The 17,837-nt window shown below is 39.7% G+C and overlaps 2 protein-coding genes across 2 annotated transcripts; both read right to left on the bottom strand.

The window, feature by feature from the left end:
- Positions 1-1,040: 1,040 nt before the first annotated feature.
- Positions 1,041-8,435, bottom strand: LOC117753576 (adhesion G protein-coupled receptor G3-like). Its single transcript, XM_034571753.1, has 12 exons — positions 8,357-8,435; positions 8,032-8,083; positions 6,484-6,571; positions 6,020-6,172; positions 5,371-5,538; positions 5,235-5,283; positions 5,067-5,158; positions 4,410-4,528; positions 2,383-2,663; positions 1,779-1,866; positions 1,305-1,624; positions 1,041-1,199 (listed from the first exon to the last, which is right to left on the bottom strand). Exons 1-12 carry the CDS (start codon positions 8,409-8,411, stop codon positions 1,090-1,092), a joined length of 1,575 nt encoding a protein of 524 aa, XP_034427644.1. The 5' UTR covers positions 8,412-8,435; the 3' UTR covers positions 1,041-1,089.
- A 1,522-nt stretch (positions 8,436-9,957) lies between these two features.
- On the bottom strand, positions 9,958-14,917 carry LOC117753635 (adhesion G-protein coupled receptor G2). The gene is made up of 11 exons (XM_034571840.1): positions 14,718-14,917; positions 14,609-14,611; positions 14,393-14,515; positions 14,137-14,250; positions 13,713-13,749; positions 13,308-13,402; positions 13,075-13,190; positions 12,564-12,832; positions 11,365-11,470; positions 10,605-10,921; positions 9,958-10,449 (listed from the first exon to the last, which is right to left on the bottom strand). The coding sequence occupies exons 4-11, from the start codon at positions 14,224-14,226 to the stop codon at positions 10,343-10,345; spliced, it is 1,137 nt and encodes a 378-aa protein (XP_034427731.1). The 5' UTR covers positions 14,227-14,250; positions 14,393-14,515; positions 14,609-14,611; positions 14,718-14,917; the 3' UTR covers positions 9,958-10,342.
- Between the last annotated feature and the right edge of the window lie 2,920 nt (positions 14,918-17,837).

The following is a 17,837-nucleotide window of genomic DNA, read 5'->3' as shown; positions in this document are numbered from 1 at the left end:
TTTTGAGTTTTTATGAAAACTGCCACAGGTTCTCTCTCAAATTTGGATGGTAGGGTGAGGTGAGGGATATTGAGCTGCAACATGAAACTTCACCACTAGATGTCACTAAAGTCACAGTGAAACTATAATTGAAGACAAAAGCCATGGAAAAGATAAAATATAAATTTGACAACCTGTAGGGAAAAGTATTACAAGTATAACATTAAAGAAAATGTCTTTTATATTTAAACTGCAGAGATTGTTTTTTTAATTTTGTGTATTTTTGTCATGAGAAGGTGAAGAATTATTTTTAAAAAACTTGATAGGAATCAAACACTAACTTCACAAAACACATGACAGAACCTTAAAATAAATGAGTTTCATTCAATATTCATGCAAAAATATGAACCATATCAGGGTTTGTACATGTTCAGGGATGTACAGAAATACACAGTTCAAAGTGAAGTGTGTCTGATGTGACCTTTGACATTAACCTGGTGGAGATTCAAAAGAAACAGATAATAGTTACTTTCAAATCTTCAAGAATTGGCCACACCAGCATTTTGAAGAATTTGCATTTACAAATTACTACAGCAAAGTCATTTGACTGAAATGGATCAGCATTGCAGCTTTGGTGGACACTGAACAATAGTGTTTGCATTTCCATAATAACACTGCCTAGTAAGAATTTACACACACGCACTATCAGAAGAACTTGTTTCCTCCACACTGTCTAGTTTGTTCATTTTTTTAATGAAAAGTTGTGTTTTGAACTTCAGGGCCACAGCAGAGTTTCTGATGCCACTTCCAGAAAGCTGAGTCTTATTTTCATTCTCCATTCCTCATTTCTGAGTATCAGCGCACTGGGGGGACTTCTCCTTTATTTCCAAAGCTCCTCCTTCCATGGCGTTCTATCTCCTGCTGTGGTCCGAGCGACAGAATATGTTCGTCTTGTTCACATTAAATTCAAATTCATTCTAATTTATTTAGTCTATTTTTTTCTCTCTCCTTATTGAAATTAATTTAATGTTAGTTAACTGAATAAATTGACAAGAGTCCAAAGGTCACAGATGGTACTGTATGTACACACATATATACAAATATATATGATCAGTTATTGAGAGTGGTCATTTTCTGAGAGGACGGGTAAGTCGTTGATGAGTCTTTGTCGGATTGAGATTTGCAGGTCAAAGCCACGGACCACAGGAACAGAAATACACCTGAGACGAGAAAATAAAGGCTTTGAATTCTTATGGCAAATCAGTACAACACAGTACATACTCTATTGCTGCACTGTATAAACTGATGATCACGTTCATACTGACCCTGCAGGGAGTTAAGTATTGTGAACACGTAGATCCCAGGGAGGGAGATGTACGTGATGCTCGCTAAGCTCCAGGGTAACCCCAGCAGACAGCTGAGGCCCAGCACTGTGACGAAGTCCTTCCATAACCTCTTCCCTGTGTTCGCCTTCTTCCAGCAACTGCTTCTGTTAGCGTCTCCACTTCTTCCTCTAATGCCCCACAGCTTAAACACCACCAGCCCCAGCAAGCAGGCATTGTACAGTATGACCATACATGGAAAGGCCACAGTTGTGATGTAACGGACCACAAGGCTCGGTGTGAACTCACTCCTCATCCAGCACCTGTCAGTTATCATAAAGAGAAAGAAAGAGAATATAAAATTAGGAATTTAAAATTGGAACAAAGCAGAGGATACATGTAACTGAGGTCAAGTTATGTAGAATCAAAGCAAACTGGGTGGTTGACTTTTAAAATCAATCACAAGGAATTTCTTACATCTGTACTGTTGAATTTTGGTTTTTGGCATCGTATTTGCCATAAACACCTAAACTTCCACAAACCACTACAATCAGTGTAGGCAGACCTGTGGAAAGACAAGCACAATTCATAATATTACATAATTGAATTCAAAGACCAAAATAAAGTTGACCATTCAAACTCACGTGTGTGATATAGTTTTGAATGTCTTGAGATCTGTATTGTTTACAGCTACTGCGGTAATAACTCATGTAAACAGTGGTATCGTTTAATTTAACAACTATTAGCAAAGACAACATGGTCAGCAACTCTTGTAATTGATCATCCATGTTGCATTCCACACCTGTTCTTCGAGAAGGGGGTCATGTGATAGGAACCTGCATTGTTTCTAAACATCTCTTTTTCTGCCCGTCCAGACTAAAACGCTGAGTTTTCAAACTAGAACATGGCTGGCAGCGTTTCACAAACCAATGGGCGACTTTACAGTGGGTTGCAACTTAATAAAATGAAGGATTCAGCTGCAGATTAAACCTGACGTTATCGATATAACCCTGCCTTAGAGGACATGACATGCAAATACGGTAACTAATGGTCCAAAACTTGAGTGGTTAACTCCACTCACCCCATCCCACCAAGCTGAGTTTGAGCAGGTATCTCCTGATGTAGATGTTGAAGACTTGGACGAGGAGGAGGTAAAGGTGGAATCCCTCCAGAGCCGTCCAGCAGAAGGTCGCCATCAGGGACCAGTGCAAAAAGAGGCCCAGAAAGAGGCAAACCCAGCCCTCATCGTCCTCGTTGAACAGCCATACCCAGAAGCAGCACAGCAGGAAGCTGAGGTGAAGGCAGAGCAGTGCCCCTGAGAGCTGCATGTGCACACCGATAACCTTCTCTGGGCGCCGCTGTCTGAAAGACAAACAGCAGACAGAATATCATGATCATCCTTCAATAGGTCTACTTAGCAGACGCTTTCTCCTCAGCAGGGTCCTATGAGCCCAGTGGACTTCTATATACTTGCCATATTGGTCAAAAAATATGTTAGTCACACACTTATAATGTAGCTGCTGATAAAAAAATTCTGTTGAGTCTTTGCAGACTTACTGACCGCTTATCCACAACAACATCAGACTGTTCCTGATTCTCTCTTCTTGAATGTTTGTGGCTCACAGCAGCCAGTCACACTGGCGCTGATTTTATATGTTAGTTGTATATGCAAAATGGACAGAAATGGTTGTACAAAGAACAAATAAAGAGAGCTAGAGAAAGAGAAAGATTGTGTTTTTTTTTTGAAAACTGATCATATCAGCTGTTTGACGACCACGCAAGCAGTTTAAATCTAGTGGTTTCATTAACAGAAACCAGTGGTGATAGGGGTGCTGCTCTTCAAAAAGTGAATATCTCAAAGTGGTCACACACAATCTACACTCAGGTATCTGCCGTGTGACTATAGGCATGTGAAATTAAACTGCCAGTATGTCAAAACCGCTAGAACATTCATTTGGGCTGTCTGAAAAAAGGTCATGAACAGTTTCTATTCCCGTGTTGTTCACGGTTACAAATAAGCCTCTTTGACCTAAAACAACCTTCTCTACTAACAAGCTCTCATGCCCAACTGCGTGTTTGAAAAGGAAGTGCAAGTTTCTTTGCAGAGGTGATATTTGGGCATACCAGGTGCCAGGATAGTGCTTTCTACCATACCCAATTATTAATGAAATGAGAAAGACTCTGCTCTTCAGTCAGTCTACCACACTTTACACCCTTTCATTTATTATTATACAATGACTAGCTTCTTATCCAAAAGGAGCAACGCCATGCTTCGACCCACAGGACACAGGGTGTCACACTCGAATAAGCAAGGTGTATAAAATGACTGCAGTGGTCAAGGTACATCTGCGAGACCAAACACCGTACGTTAAAATAGCTGAACATTGCATTGCATAGCCATTTTCAGACATGAACTCCAGATGATGTCCTGAGAATTAGGTGTGGACTTGGTCCAAAGTTTTTCTTTCACACGTGCACAACGCAGCAGAAGGTTGTCCGCTCAGGTGAGGGATGCTGAGGCATGTAACGTGATAACTCTGCTGCAGAGGTCACAAGTTTTTGTTTACAGCACATCAACACTGGCGTCCGCCCTTATCACCATCAGCTCCCCTGTCATCTTCGTCGGTGTCCTCTACGTGTATGGCACCCCTTTTTTATCCTGAGATATTTGTTTTCGTTTAGTATTTTCATTTTTGCATCTATCACTCACAGGATCTGCTGCTGTGTTCTCACATCAGATCTTTCACACTTTCTGCTAACTTTATACTAATGGACTGGCTGCAGTAAGTCCACAGAAAGTCCAGAGGCTCTCACTCTGACATTAGCTTTGACACAAACAGCCCCTACAGAGAACGTCCAGAGGATCTCGCAGAGTTCAGTGCATGTCTGAAAGCAGCTAATGATAATTTATCTGCCCTATGGTTTGACCTCTACAGGGGAAGAAAACACTGGTAACACAGGTATCATCCATGTCTCACTTCAGTTCCTTGACAAATAGGACAGAAGATGTCACCTCTGTTGATCATATTATTACAGGTATTTATGATCATTTATTACAATCTACCCTGTTATAATTATAATATGAGAATAAAACACAAAAAAACTCACTGTAGACATATATAGATGATCAGGCTCATCACTGTGAAGACAACGGAGAGGGCTGATCCAATGTAGGTGATGTAGCTAAGATTCGTAGAATGAGTTTCATCCACTGACAAAATAGGGTTCTGGAACAAAGAGAAGAAGATTATATCAAAATTTCACCTCAGAATGAAGTTTAGAATTCAGGAGGAGGTCGCATCAGTAGATTAGGTTTTGAAAACCTGCACTACTCACTTACTACATTAAATGTACATATATATATGGATATAAAGGAAGGTATGGTCTACAAAATTGAACGTTAGTATAAAATGATATGTTTAAATGGGTATTTATTCACCGTAATAGCATATTTAAAGATAAATAGATAAAAAGGTATAAATTCACAATTGTATACAATATGATATGGATATATAAATTGTATGTAAGATTATGGGTGACTTTAAAAATGGAATAGGTTATACAGATAATGTGTAAGAGGACACTAATTTTCATCAAAAAGTAATGGTGAGTAGTTGCATATGGAAAAAACAGTGCAGCATTTATTTTACAGTCTGAATGGAATACATAGTGTATAACAGAAACAGTTAGAGAGCAGGGGTTAAGGCAGCATCAGGTGACATGTGGTTGATGAAATAAAGTGAGAAAAACATGTTGTTACTTTACCACAAGCACAGCAAAGAAACTGAGGTGGTTGCAGCTGCAAGTAACCTCAGCCCCAGTGTCATTGGTATTACAGCCGTATGTGCTCCAAATCCCTAAACCACACACGCACACATGATCATTATTTGTAAATTGTCCATTTAAAAGAAACAAATTCTGATGACTGTTCACCTGTTCCGTTGTCTAACTCCTGCCAAAACACACAAGTCCTGTTTTCCATCTGAAACATATTCATAAGTCGATCAAGACCAGAGGAATTTTATTTTCTTAGTCAATATTATCTCTTGTTTCTCATTTTCCATTTTACCTGTTGGGTCTGTGTGAAGGTTAGTTCAATAGGTTGAGGCAGGTTACCGACAGGCTGGCTCCCTGCCAGCACTGCCAGCACTAACCCTCCCATAACAGTGCCTTGCATGTGATCACGCTGGTCGTGTATGACCATTCTCCTCGTTGCTTTTTTATGGTTAGGACTCGGCTGCAATGACAAGACAGATGTGGCATACGGGGTAAAGGGCAATTTAACCAGGTTCCAAGACATGAAGAGGAGTTTTATCAATCCAAGAGTAATGACTTTCATCAATTTCATGGTACACAGCTGCTGATTAGAGTGCACAGCAAATCATCAAATTAAATTAAGTGGTCTGAGAAAAAAAAGAAAAGAAACTGGTGTCTGTGGCCATCGCAGGATTGTAATAAACACAGCCAATGAGCAATGACAACCCGCCTGCACCCTGCCCGAGCTCTCACTCTGCATGACAGGGGCGTAGCTTTAACGAGAGTATCGTGGGATATGGGATATCGTTTGCATATATTCAAAGTGTGTCCTGCTCTTGCTAACTCTTTTCCAGGATTACCAAACCTAGCTTTAAGGTCCTTTTCCTTATCCATCAGATTTTAAAGGTTTTAAAAACTTTTTCAATTCACCTATAGGGGCAATCAAGAAAAGTATATTTTACCTTTATAGCTTCAGGCCTACTGACTGTAAAGTAAGTGCTGTTGATCACCGTGGCAACCAGCACCACCTCCATCTGCGATTCATCTCCTCTGCTTCTCTGAAGAGCTGAGGATGGGATGTGAACCCTGTGCATGTCAGTGGGATACACTTCTGCCTAAAAGTCACAAGTAAACACAAAAGCACACAAAAAATGCTAAAAATCAATTTATGGACATTGAATTTGTTGATCTGATAATTTGAATTGCTCTATTGTTATGCACGTCAAGAGAAAACCCTATGTACAGGAATCTGTAACAAGATGTAGTAAACCTTTGTTTACTACACAATAGTTACTACTTTTTCCCCTTTTTTTCTTATTTGTTAGTGCAGAACACATGAAAGATACATTTACCTCCAATAAAAAAACTAAAAAAGCAATTGTGAACCAGACGAGACAAGAGCCGGGGCCCAGTCACATGGCCTCACCTCTTGAGATGAGTTCACCAACTGAAGAATGAAGTTTGGCATATGTTGGCGTCCTTGTAAACAGGTTGGAATTCTTCTTTCATAACACCTACCAACAGATATGTCACATTATTCAACAATCATGAAGTTATAAAGTACTATATACTAGGGATGCACCGATATGGAAATTCTTGGCCGATACCGATATTTAAAACAACAATCTAGCCGATAGTCTTATCCATTGTGTAATTTATGTCTATCGCTCAAGTTGAAATATTTGAATTTGGGTGAAAAATCTGCGTGACGCAATATCGCAAAAGCAAACCAGTGCTGATAATGAAACTCACTGGACTCGGTCCTGGCACCAACCCAAGCTAAAGGGTGATCAAACCATTCACTTGTTAGTCTTGGGTAGCGCTGGAAACGACAGTCATCCAGACACAGCTCCTGGAGCAGACAATGAAATTCCCAGAGCTGTGTGCGTCTCCAGGTGGTCTTGTGGACCCACACACAACTCCACTGGCTTCATCCGGTGTTTACACAACATGTACAACACAGCAACTGTAGTCACTTCAGCCAGAGGTCCTTCCCTCCTCTTTTCTAGAGAACAGGCAAATACTCGACGGCTCGCCAGTGAAAATCCATGTGGTGTTTAGTGTGAACGCAGCATTAGAGCGATTTTTTATCAAAAAATCACCTCAAACAATGCTATCCTTCCTCTGCTATCGCTGTGGGAGGACGACCTGAAAAATGGCCACAGCTAACTTAGACTACCAGAACTTCACAACTAGCCACTGGAAATGCTAATACTGGTATCTTAAAATAATTTATACCCACCATTATTTTCACAGTGGGGCTCCAAATGGTAAGTGTTGCAGCACAAAATTCTTCGTTCTAACCCAAAGAAGACAACGAAATACCAAAAAGGTGAAGACCGGTGGAGGTGTTTCAATGGTGGAGAGACCACAGGAAGTTCCCTTCTGGACCATGCTGTGGCCAGACCACACACCAGTAAGTAATTACGCGGCTGATTCTGGTTGTTGAGTTTGTGTAAATACAGAAGGTGTATTCTGTCTACAGATAATGTTAATGTTTGTGATTTGTCGAGATCAGTCGTTCAAATTGGCAATGTGCGTGCATAAAGTTGGGGGGTGGGGCTTCTGAAGGAGCAGCGAAGGGAAGGGTGTATTTGTTTTCACACATCAACAGTCGTTACCCGACCTTTTAATAAGTGTTTTTAGCTGAACAAAAATGACCCAGCTAAGTTGTCTTTGGCTCGTGTACAACATCACTGATGAATGAAAATCTTTGACATGTACAGACAATGTCGACCATAAATTATTATCAAACGCTGATATATACAGAGAAAGACATGTGCATTCAGCTGACAGCCTTTTCATTGACAACAATATGGTAAGTTATGATAATCGTGTCCAAGCTACTCCAGCATTCATTAGAATGCAAAGGACAATCACGTGTATTCAGTTGTGTAGGAGAAAGATACGTTACCCCTTAAAAAGAGGAGCATGAGACCTACAGCAGCAGCTCAGGCTCTGTTTTATGAGTTACCTGGTCCAGTCATTGTGAAGATGGCACTCTCTGAGGACGTCTTTACACCAATCTGTTAGTGACAGACACAAACAGAGCCAATAATACTACAATATATGGATGGACACACAATTTAATAAGATAAGACTTTTAAGTGACAGATCTCGCTCCAGTGTAAGATTTAAGACAGGTGGTTTCTGTTTCTGTTGTCAGCCAGTCAATTTCATGAGTGACTTCCATTATTGGAAGTCCCCAACCTTAACAGTTTAAGATGGTAGTTAACACACAAGCACACAACCATAACACACACTATAATCAAACACAGGAAACAGGTGAAGATACTCACTGATTGCTTGAGCTGTAGAAAGCCAAGAAAGAGTGACAAGAAAAATCCACATCATGTCTCACACATATGATGAAACAGCATTGGTCTGCGGGTTAATAAGCTGAGAGAACATCTACATCACATGGTCGTGACCAAGTGGGGGAGGTAATGTCATAGGAACAGGAAATGATTCATATCAGATGTGGTTTACCGTGGCAGGACCATTGTCTATAATCTAATATTTGGGAGCTGCTGATGTTGAGGTAATTAATTGTATCTGCTCATTAAAGTATTGTTGATTTATAGATAAGTGGTAGATCAGCATGTGAAGGAAGGAAAATCTCCACCACTTGCAATTGTTCATATCTGTATTGTAAAACGACAAAATCTTCAACATTGGATTCTCCCTTGAGAAAGAGGAAGTTTTCCTTGGCAACACACATTTACAATGCAAATGCACACTTGGCTTATTTGGGAATTCTTCTGTGGGGATTTTAATGCAAATAAAATTCAGCAAAATCAAGACACACATAAGGGTAGTTTTTCACTTTTTTAAACCAATTTTATTACACATTTTTACTAGTCTATATAACATGTATAATTCCAGTATTGACAATTATTCATGATGTATTGATTATGATTTCCTTTGATTAAAACTTGATCAGTCTCACATATTGATTATTGAAAACTGCATTCAACTACACAATGATTTAAAGGTTCAGTTTGTAGAATTTAGTGACATCCAGTGGTGAAGTTTCATGTTGCAGCTGAACACCTCTCACCTCACCATCTCCTTCCAAACATGAAAGAGAACCTGTGGTAGCCTTCAGTTGTCATAAAAACTCAAAAAGTGTTTAGTTTGTCCAGTCTGGGCTACTGTAAAAAACAATGATGGCCTCCGTAGACAGGACCCTCTCCCAATGTAAATATAATGTATTTCAATGTAAAGGGCCCATTCTATGGTAAAGAAAACAACAATTCGTACAATTTCGATGAAACACACCAGTAGAAACATCACTAGGATTATTCTATATTTAATTCCTGCCAATAGATCCATTTCACCTGAATCTTACACACTGAACCTTTAAAGTAGGTTGATGGAGGAAACATCTTTTTTTTTTTACGGTGCTTTACAAGTAAGTAAAAAAAAAAAAAGGAAAAACAGTCAGTAAGGTCAGAGCTGGATTAAAAGGAAGTAAATAAATGCCATTAAAAAGTTAGAAGTGAATTCAGAACCTAACTGCTGAGAAAGCCCAACTATTTACAAGAGATTTCAAAGAGGATGAGGAGTTTGCCATACAGGGAGATTGTTCCAAACAGTGGAAATCCTGAGAGAAAAGGTCTGGTCACCCTTGGTCCTCAGCTGTGACTGAGGAATAGTGCCTTCGCTCAGGAACTCGTGTTACGAATCTTAAAATCAATTTTAACATTTTCTGGAAGGCAATGAAAGTAAGCGGGAATTTGAGTAAACTTCTTTCTTTTAGTGGATATCTCGAGAAGACGTTTTTAGACAAGCTGTAATTATGTAAACACTAAATTACAGTGATCCAAACAAGAGGAAATGAATGCATGAATAACAATGTGTAAGTGCCTTCTGAAAACAACAACTGGACAAATGTGTTGAATATGAATATTTAAGGTGAGATCATTATCGAACATGACGCCAAGGTTTTACTTTAAAGTGTGGGTAGTGACAGTGTCACGGCCTATAGTCTTGACCTTAGTCTTGTCAATATCTAACTGGAAGAAATTTTGAGCCTTCCAGCATTTTAAGTCGAAACATCAACTTGATCAGAGTAATTCAAACGAGATAGAAATACAGTTGTGTGTCATCTGCATGTGAATGGAAGCTTACATCATGCTTGTGAATTTACAGGGCTAACATACAGTATAATGTAAACAGGAGAGGTCCAAGGACAGAAGGTTACATGGAAGGGTACGATAAGGGAAGTTACAATCACAGGGTAGGTTTTATCATCCAGACAAAAGCAGGCGATGAAAGGGAGTCTAATCCGATTTGATTCCTGAGGTGTTGACAGTAGTCATCTTGTCCTCCATTTCTTGCTTCCTCTGCTTCTTGGCTGACAGACAGATCCATAAAAAGATAAAGAAACCTTGACAAAGAGACACAAAAGGTGGGTTTAAATGCTGCTTCAAGACTAGCTCAACAGGTCCATCTATTCCTGATTCAGTTGAATAGCATGTAAACAGTTCAAACACCCTCAGAGACAAACGCTGTTCAAACCAAAGAATACAGATACAAATTGACCTTGTGTGGAGTTCAGGATGCAGAAAAGGTAGAGGATGGGGTAGTTGACGTATCCTGAGCCCAGAAAGGCCAGGCCCCAGGTGGTCCCCAGCAGGCAGGTGAGACCCATCACAGTGAAGCCACTCTTGCAGTTATCTGGGTCTCTCCCTGCATTTCCCCCAGTCTTTGTTCCAAGCTTCGAGCTGCTGCTCAACCTTTGCTGCATCTTACAGATCCTTGAGGCCACTGTTATCAGTATGCCAGAATTGAAGATGAATATGAGGGTGAAATACACCAGATTCAAGGAATAGAAGAAGGAGTCATCTGTGATCCAGCAGCTGTGGGGAAAACAGGTAACCCACAGGTCATCTTATTGCCTCATTATATAGCAGAGAAGACAGATAATCGGTGGGTATACAGGGAACATTCATAGAGTAAAATTTAAAAAGTTACTATCCTTAACAGTTTTATGAAATCACACACATGATTTTCTTTATAATTGACATTATTCAACAGTAGCAATATAGTTACGTTATACAATTACCTTTCTTTATAACAATGATGTAATTTCATAATTTAAATCCTTAAATTGTAATGTCACAGGCATCAACATTATTTCATTAATATAAACTAGACTTCATGTAACCATGTGTAACCATAATACACTTAAAACCTTTTTCATATTAAATTTTATAAAAGATCTATCATAGATCGATTTAGTCAAAAATAGACTATGATGAGACTATGTTTTCTTGCCAAAAACAATTTACAATTTACTCACATGGCATTAGTTTGGTTTGTATCGGCCATGCTCATTTGTGTAGCTCCATAAAACTGTTTGACGTCCTTCACTGCCACAGAGACTGCCACAATTACACCAGGGATCCCTGAGAATTAAACACACACACACACACACACACACACACACACACACACACACACACACACACACACACACACACACACACACACACACACACACACACACACACACACACACCTGCTATTTTGGAATTTGAGGCAGAAAAATATGAATCCAAAAATATTGCTAGTGCACTCTAAAATACAATAAGTTGCGTTTACTTTAAAAAAAATGGCAACTGGTTGCCACAGAAAAATTAAGTAAACTTAAGCTGGTGACATCAATTCACATCTAAACCGCTTAATGTATTTCAAAGGTTCAGTGTGTAAGATTTTGGTGAAAGGGATCTATTGGCAGATATTGAATATAAAATAATCCTAGTGATGTTTTCACTAGTGTTTCATCTAATTTGTACTACTTGTTGTTATCTTCGCCCTAGAATGGCCTTTATATTTAAGTACTTTATATTTACATCAGAAGCGGGTCCTCTCTATGGAAGCTGCCATGTTTTTTACAATAGTCCAGACTGGACAAACTAAACACCTTTTGAGTTTTTATGACAACTGAAGGCGACCACAGGTTCTCTTTCATGTTTGGAAGGGGAGGGTGAAGTGAGGGGAATTCAGCTGCAACCTGCAACTTCACCACTCGATGTCACTAAATCCTACACACTCAACCTTTAAGTTGTTGACTTCAACAAGGTGGACAGGAACTCAATAAAAATAAGTATTGTTATATACTGTGCTGTGCCTAGAGAAAGAAAGTAAGAACTGTTTAATTTGAAATTAAATATGCCTAATATACTGCGACAAGCTATTTTTTTTACAGTGCTCTAATGTTCAGAAATAATATATACGGAGGATCAAGAAAAGGTACAGCTTATCTTATTTTATAAAACAAGGCATCGAATCACCAACAATAAAATTGTGCCGGTCATCTTCAATCTAACCCCTGGTTCAGCAGCTCTCGTCGAACAGAGACTCTGTGAGTTTCCTCATAAAAGGTTCCTTTTTTTACTGTGTCATGTGTCTGGGGTTTCCTGTCAGCATTCTAAGTTAAACTGTTTTCACAATGTTGTCATCACAGCACATCCACATAGGCGCTCAAGCAATACTCACCCCATCCAACTAGGGACAGCTTGACCAGGTAGTGTTTGTAGTGGGTGTTAAACACCTTTATTAGCATGAGATAGAGGTGAAGTGCCTCGATAGCCATCCAGGTGAAACAGCAGAGCAAGGAGTAATGCATGAAAGCTGCAACAAACACGCACACCCAGTCTAGCTCCACCGTGGCCCCCCACTCAGTCAGCAGGAAGGTTGTATTGAGCAGAAATAAGGCCCCGCTCAGAGATACATGAATAGAAATGGAAAAATCCATTTTGTGGTTTCTGAGGAATAGAGAGAAGTAGATCAGTAGTAATCGACATATCTACAGGAGCAGGTTAGATGGTGGCCGCTGATAAACAGACAGGATTCTGGATGTCGTTTCTTGATATGTAGCAGCAGTGTTGCATTGTTACTGTAATGTTACTGTAATCCAGTGTTGTGTTGTAAAATACAAATAAAGCTGAATCCTCAGAGAATGTGACTTGCATTTTAATTTCGCATAAACTGAAAAGCATAGACCTACCTACTAAAGACATACCACAGGATGGACAAAGCAGTGAAGAAGGCAGACAGGCCGCAGCCTATGTAACTGATGTATGAGAGAATTTTCCAGTGGACCTCTGCAAGTTTCGATCTTGTCTAAAGACAAAAATGGGAAAGTGATGATCTGTCTGCAAGTTACAGGCTAACATCTAGAACCAGGTCAGAGATGTAAGATTTATATACCAGGAACGTCAAATTAAGTGTGTCTCTTACCAGTAGGACGGCAAAGGCTGTTGCATGGTTGCAGCTGCAAATAATGTCACTTTGGTTGCTGTAAGTCTGACATCCATCTGTTTTCCACAGCCAATCTGTGCACATGAAAAATACATTTAGCTAAATAGGTCCACATATGTTGTTAGACAACACAATCCCATTAAAGGGCATACAAAAATCCACCTTTTGTCGATTAAAGTATATTTATTAAACCTCTCAGTATAAATGTTATTTGAGTATTTTATTTCACATGCAAATATATCTTTGATGTGTGGTGTATAAAACTGTTTAGCCATTTGAATCTAAAAGGCAGTCATTACATATTACTGTAGGTAAATCATAAATGCTGACCAAAATTCCAGTGCTTTACTGTGTATTTGTAAGCAAAAAGTATCATACACTTACCGTGTTCATCCAAAGAGTGACACAGTAAGGTGTCATTCTGTAAAAATACAAACATGTAAAGCTTCCTTGAAGTTCACATTCTCTATAAAGACCATTCAACAAGTTTACCCAACACATTTAACAAAATACTGAATAATCCCAGAGCTACAGTGCATGGATCAAATCCTGTGAAAGTCTTTTTGTCTTTTCATTCCTTTTAAAAGCCAAAGTGTTCTGTGCCACACTAGTAAGTTTAAACCAAGTTACTAAAATACAAAAGAAAGGTAGAAAAACACCACTTAAGCTTCAGCAACGTTAAAATCAAGTCAAGTCCGTCTTATTTGTTACGTTCATATCTTCAACGTCTGTACAGCAAACAACTACGTGTCCGTAGGCCCACAGTTGACCAACAAACTATATATTAAACATAAACTCATAGACTTACTGTGTCTGTAGCAACTCTGAAAGTCATCTTGATTGGCAGAGGCAGATTGTATAAGCGTCGTCCACCCAGTAGTTCAATCCTGAGAACCATCGATGAGATATTCTCCTGTTCAAGCTAATGAGGAGGAAACACAACATGCACTGTCTATATTTAATGTAATCCACATGTTATATAATCGTACTATATATAATATATGATAAAGATAATTGTGTCAGGATAAATTAATGCAGGAGTATATATATATATATATACATACTCTGAACGAGTCCTGCTGCAAGTAGGTGACCAAACCAATAATCCTCTCCTCATCTTGGATGGATTGTAGGCAACCCACAGGTATCAAAATCTCAGGGACAAATGACTCATTCTGATACAGCAGCTAAAGGTGGATGTAAGGAGAAGATGATCAAGCAACTTACAAAAAAACTCATCAAGCAAAACCACAACATTGGTCTACAAGGTTTGTTTTAACAGGCTAATAATGTAACAAAGAAATTAACGTATTCGCCAAATTCATGCTATCTTAATAAGGATTGTTCCCTCTACACTCATCAGCGCCACCTTGATCACAGCTTGTGTACCTGTGGAGGTTCCAGCCGGATCCAGCTGGTTCCAGAGGAGCTGAGGTTAGCCGCACTGATATTCAACACATCCACGGAAAAGGCCGTCAGATCGTGAAGTATGGAGCCCGCAGTCTCAAACTGGGTCGCTCTGATGATGTTGTGGATTATGTGTTTTTCCACTCTGCAACCAAGAATGAATGAATGATAGAGTAAGCCGCTTTCAGACACGACCAAACTTTCTCAGTTTGCCTTTTTCACACGCTCAACGCAGCGGGAGGTTCTTTGCCCAGACGGGTTCACAACAGCAACAAATCCTCCACAGGATTCACAAGAGGGGTAGAGCAGCAGGCAAAGGCAGAATGTAGAGTGTTCCACTGCATATATCACATGATTTTGTTTATCTCTTTTCTGCTTATCTCCATTAACTCTCTTGACATCTTCGTCTGTGTCTTCTACGTGTGTGTAACACTGCTTTTTCATCCTGATTTAGTTGTTATCTTTTTGTTTATTTCTTTAATTTTTGCGTCTGTGTTAGAAGCGTAATCAACCCCTCCACTCGCTCGCAGTGAATCCTGAGGATCTCCTGCTGTGTTCTCGCATCGACTTCTGCCGACTTTCTGCCGACTTTGTACCAGGGTTCCAGGCGGAGAAAGTCAGCAGAAACTCCAGAGGCTCTCACTTGGACATTTGCATTCACACATACACTAACTCCGGAGAAACTGCGCTCAGTGAATGTCTGAAAGCAGCTATAGCTTGCTCGTGGTTTATCTGTTGGCATGTCTTTTAAGTTGCAGCGTGTTATCCTTTCATAGCCACCGTATGATGGTCATAAACTAAGACATGACATGTTAACCTGATGATGGTAGAATTTACCCTCAGGGGGTCATGAATGTGTGCACCAAATTTCATGGCAATGAATCCCAATGTGGTTGAGACATTTCATTCTCAACGACAAATGTCAACCTCGTGTTGATGCAAGACAAATAGTCAAAGCAACAAAGTCAATGGAAAAAAGATTAAGCCTCTGGGAGTCGTGAATGTTAAAACCTGATTTTGTGTCAAGTCATCCAATAGTTTGAGTGCGCTCGCCAAGATTCCAATCAACTCTGTTAATATGGCAATAAAGTATTGAATCGTGAATCTAATTGTTGAGATGTTTAAATCTGGACCACATGGTGGACTGACTGTCCAACATCGAGCCTATGATGCAGTGATCCATGTTTAAATGTTATATAAACATAGGGAATCTGACAAACTTTTTTGATTTCACAGGTCCCTAACTGATTAGCAACTGCAAAGGCAATCCTGCTGAGGATCTTCTGCTGTGTTCTCACATGGACTCATTCTGACATTCTCTGGAGTTTTTGCTCCAGGGGTCTGGCTGGAGAAAACCTGGGGACAGTCCAGAGCCTCTCACTCACACACTCGCATGTCTGAAAGCAGCTTTACAATCAAATAAGTTAGTGCAAGATACGCATTGATGTTTCAATACAAACACAGCCCTCATGGTAAGGAAGGGGTTGTAATAATGTTATCTTCTCGTGTTTATACGACTTATACACCTGGATCACAGCAGTGCAATATTATTCTGTTGTACTGCTGTTTGCTTCCCAGCTTCCCACTCTGAGCCTAATGTCAGAGGAAAATGGTGTGAATTTTGTCTATTGCTTTCCCTAGAGCCATGCCTCTCGCAGGGCTAAAAACAATACAGAAAACAATATGAACGAATGAAAGAGTTAATTCTTTTCAGCAGTACACTTACGTTAAGAAGGTCTTCTTAACTTCTGCATTATTGTAGAAGAGCTTTGGACAGCAACCTTTGATGGATAAGAGTTGCATCATATCCTTCTGGCAGGAGCTGTTAGTATTCAGAGTGAAAATCAATGGCACGATATCGCTCTCCGTGCACAAGTATAGTGCACAGTTGCTGTCTGTGAAGAAACACAAGATTCACACATTAGATGCAGACATAAAATCACACTGTGCAGATTTCCATCAATTTGAATCAGCTGCTGTATCTCTAAACACTTTCTGACCCCATCAGAGATATGGATGTGTGTGTGTGTGTGTGTGTGTGTGTGTGTGTGTGTGTGCGTGTGTGTTTGCACCTCATACTGTAGGTGGCAGTGCTGCCCACCCTTTAACACCTCTATACAGAGTCAGCAGTCTTCTCTAGAGGCAGTTTACTTACACTGTTGTATGATGTAATCAACCTTGAAAGGGTATTCTGTCACTGTGGCTTCAAAGCAAGCAGACGATCCATTGAACGATGTCGTGTTGAACGTGCATTGAAAGATGCATACATCCGCATCCGCACCCGCATCCGCACCCACCTTGCATTGCACATTACTGGACCGGTTATCAACGATGGCAGCGTTTGTTATGGTGATGCCCATGTTGTAAACACTTGTAATGTTGATGCAAACTAAACAGAACAGAAAGACAAAAACAGAACACAAATACAACACAGGACAGTACGACACAGGAAATAACGTATTTAATGATTTAGTGGCTGCTTCACTGTGTGGAAAAATTTGATACCCATACACACACATATTCAAGCCTTTTCAGATTTCCATATTCATAACATATATTAAATTGAGACCATGATTAACGGAAAGACAAACAGCTTTTTATACAATGTTCAAACATTCTTAAAGAAAGCACCTCATTTGTACTGTGTGCACTTATCAGACTATTGTACCAAAATCAATCAATATATAGAAAGATGTAATGAATAGTACTTTGGGAGGTACTTTGTCTCATTGTTATCCTGCTTGTATTCTTTGTACAACAAAGTAGGATGACAGAGCGAGAGATGCTGAGGTACATTAGATTTCTAGAGATCTTAGGTATGAGCAGTGAGCTTGCAGTTGTTGCCCCTGGAAACAGGTCTCAGCCAGTTCTGCTGTGCTAGATAGATAATCGCTCTGTGCAGTTTTACTGCTACTTTGACTGTAATAAGATGATAGTTAACTCTGCCAAGGAGGTTATGTTTTCCATTTGTTCATTAGCAGGATTACGCAAAAAACTACTTAAATGATTTCCATGAAATTCTTTCGGGGTTGGCCATGACCCAAGGCGAAGCCAATGGATTTAGCTGCGGATGCAGATCCAGGAAAGTTTTTCTCACTTTGT

The sequence above is a fragment of the Hippoglossus hippoglossus genome, chromosome 3 (genome assembly GCF_009819705.1).
Source record: "Hippoglossus hippoglossus isolate fHipHip1 chromosome 3, fHipHip1.pri, whole genome shotgun sequence".
Taxonomy (NCBI): Eukaryota; Metazoa; Chordata; class Actinopteri; order Pleuronectiformes; family Pleuronectidae; genus Hippoglossus; species Hippoglossus hippoglossus.
Note: the sequence above shows the minus strand (reverse complement) of the source record. Positions and strands in the feature narration are given on the sequence as shown.

Excerpts from the sequence above, each read along its gene's own strand:
- LOC117753576 (XM_034571753.1), bottom strand. The coding sequence starts at position 8,411 with ATGATGTGGATTTTTCTTGTCACTCTTTCTTGGCTTTCTACAGCTCAA. Across the intron at positions 5,284-5,370 it reads CCTTCACACAGACCCAACAG|ATGGAAAACAGGACTTGTGT; the intron begins GTAAAATGGAAA and ends AATATGTTTCAG. Across the intron at positions 4,529-5,066 it reads GTTTCTTTGCTGTGCTTGTG|AACCCTATTTTGTCAGTGGA; the intron begins GTAAAGTAACAA and ends TCTTTGTTCCAG.
- LOC117753635 (XM_034571840.1), bottom strand. The coding sequence starts at position 14,226 with ATGGTTCTCAGGATTGAACTACTGGGTGGACGACGCTTATACAATCTG. Across the intron at positions 13,191-13,307 it reads CAGCCTTTGCCGTCCTACTG|ACAAGATCGAAACTTGCAGA; the intron begins GTAAGAGACACA and ends TTTTGTCTTTAG. Across the intron at positions 11,471-12,563 it reads GCTGTCCCTAGTTGGATGGG|GGATCCCTGGTGTAATTGTG; the intron begins GTGAGTATTGCT and ends TTTAATTCTCAG.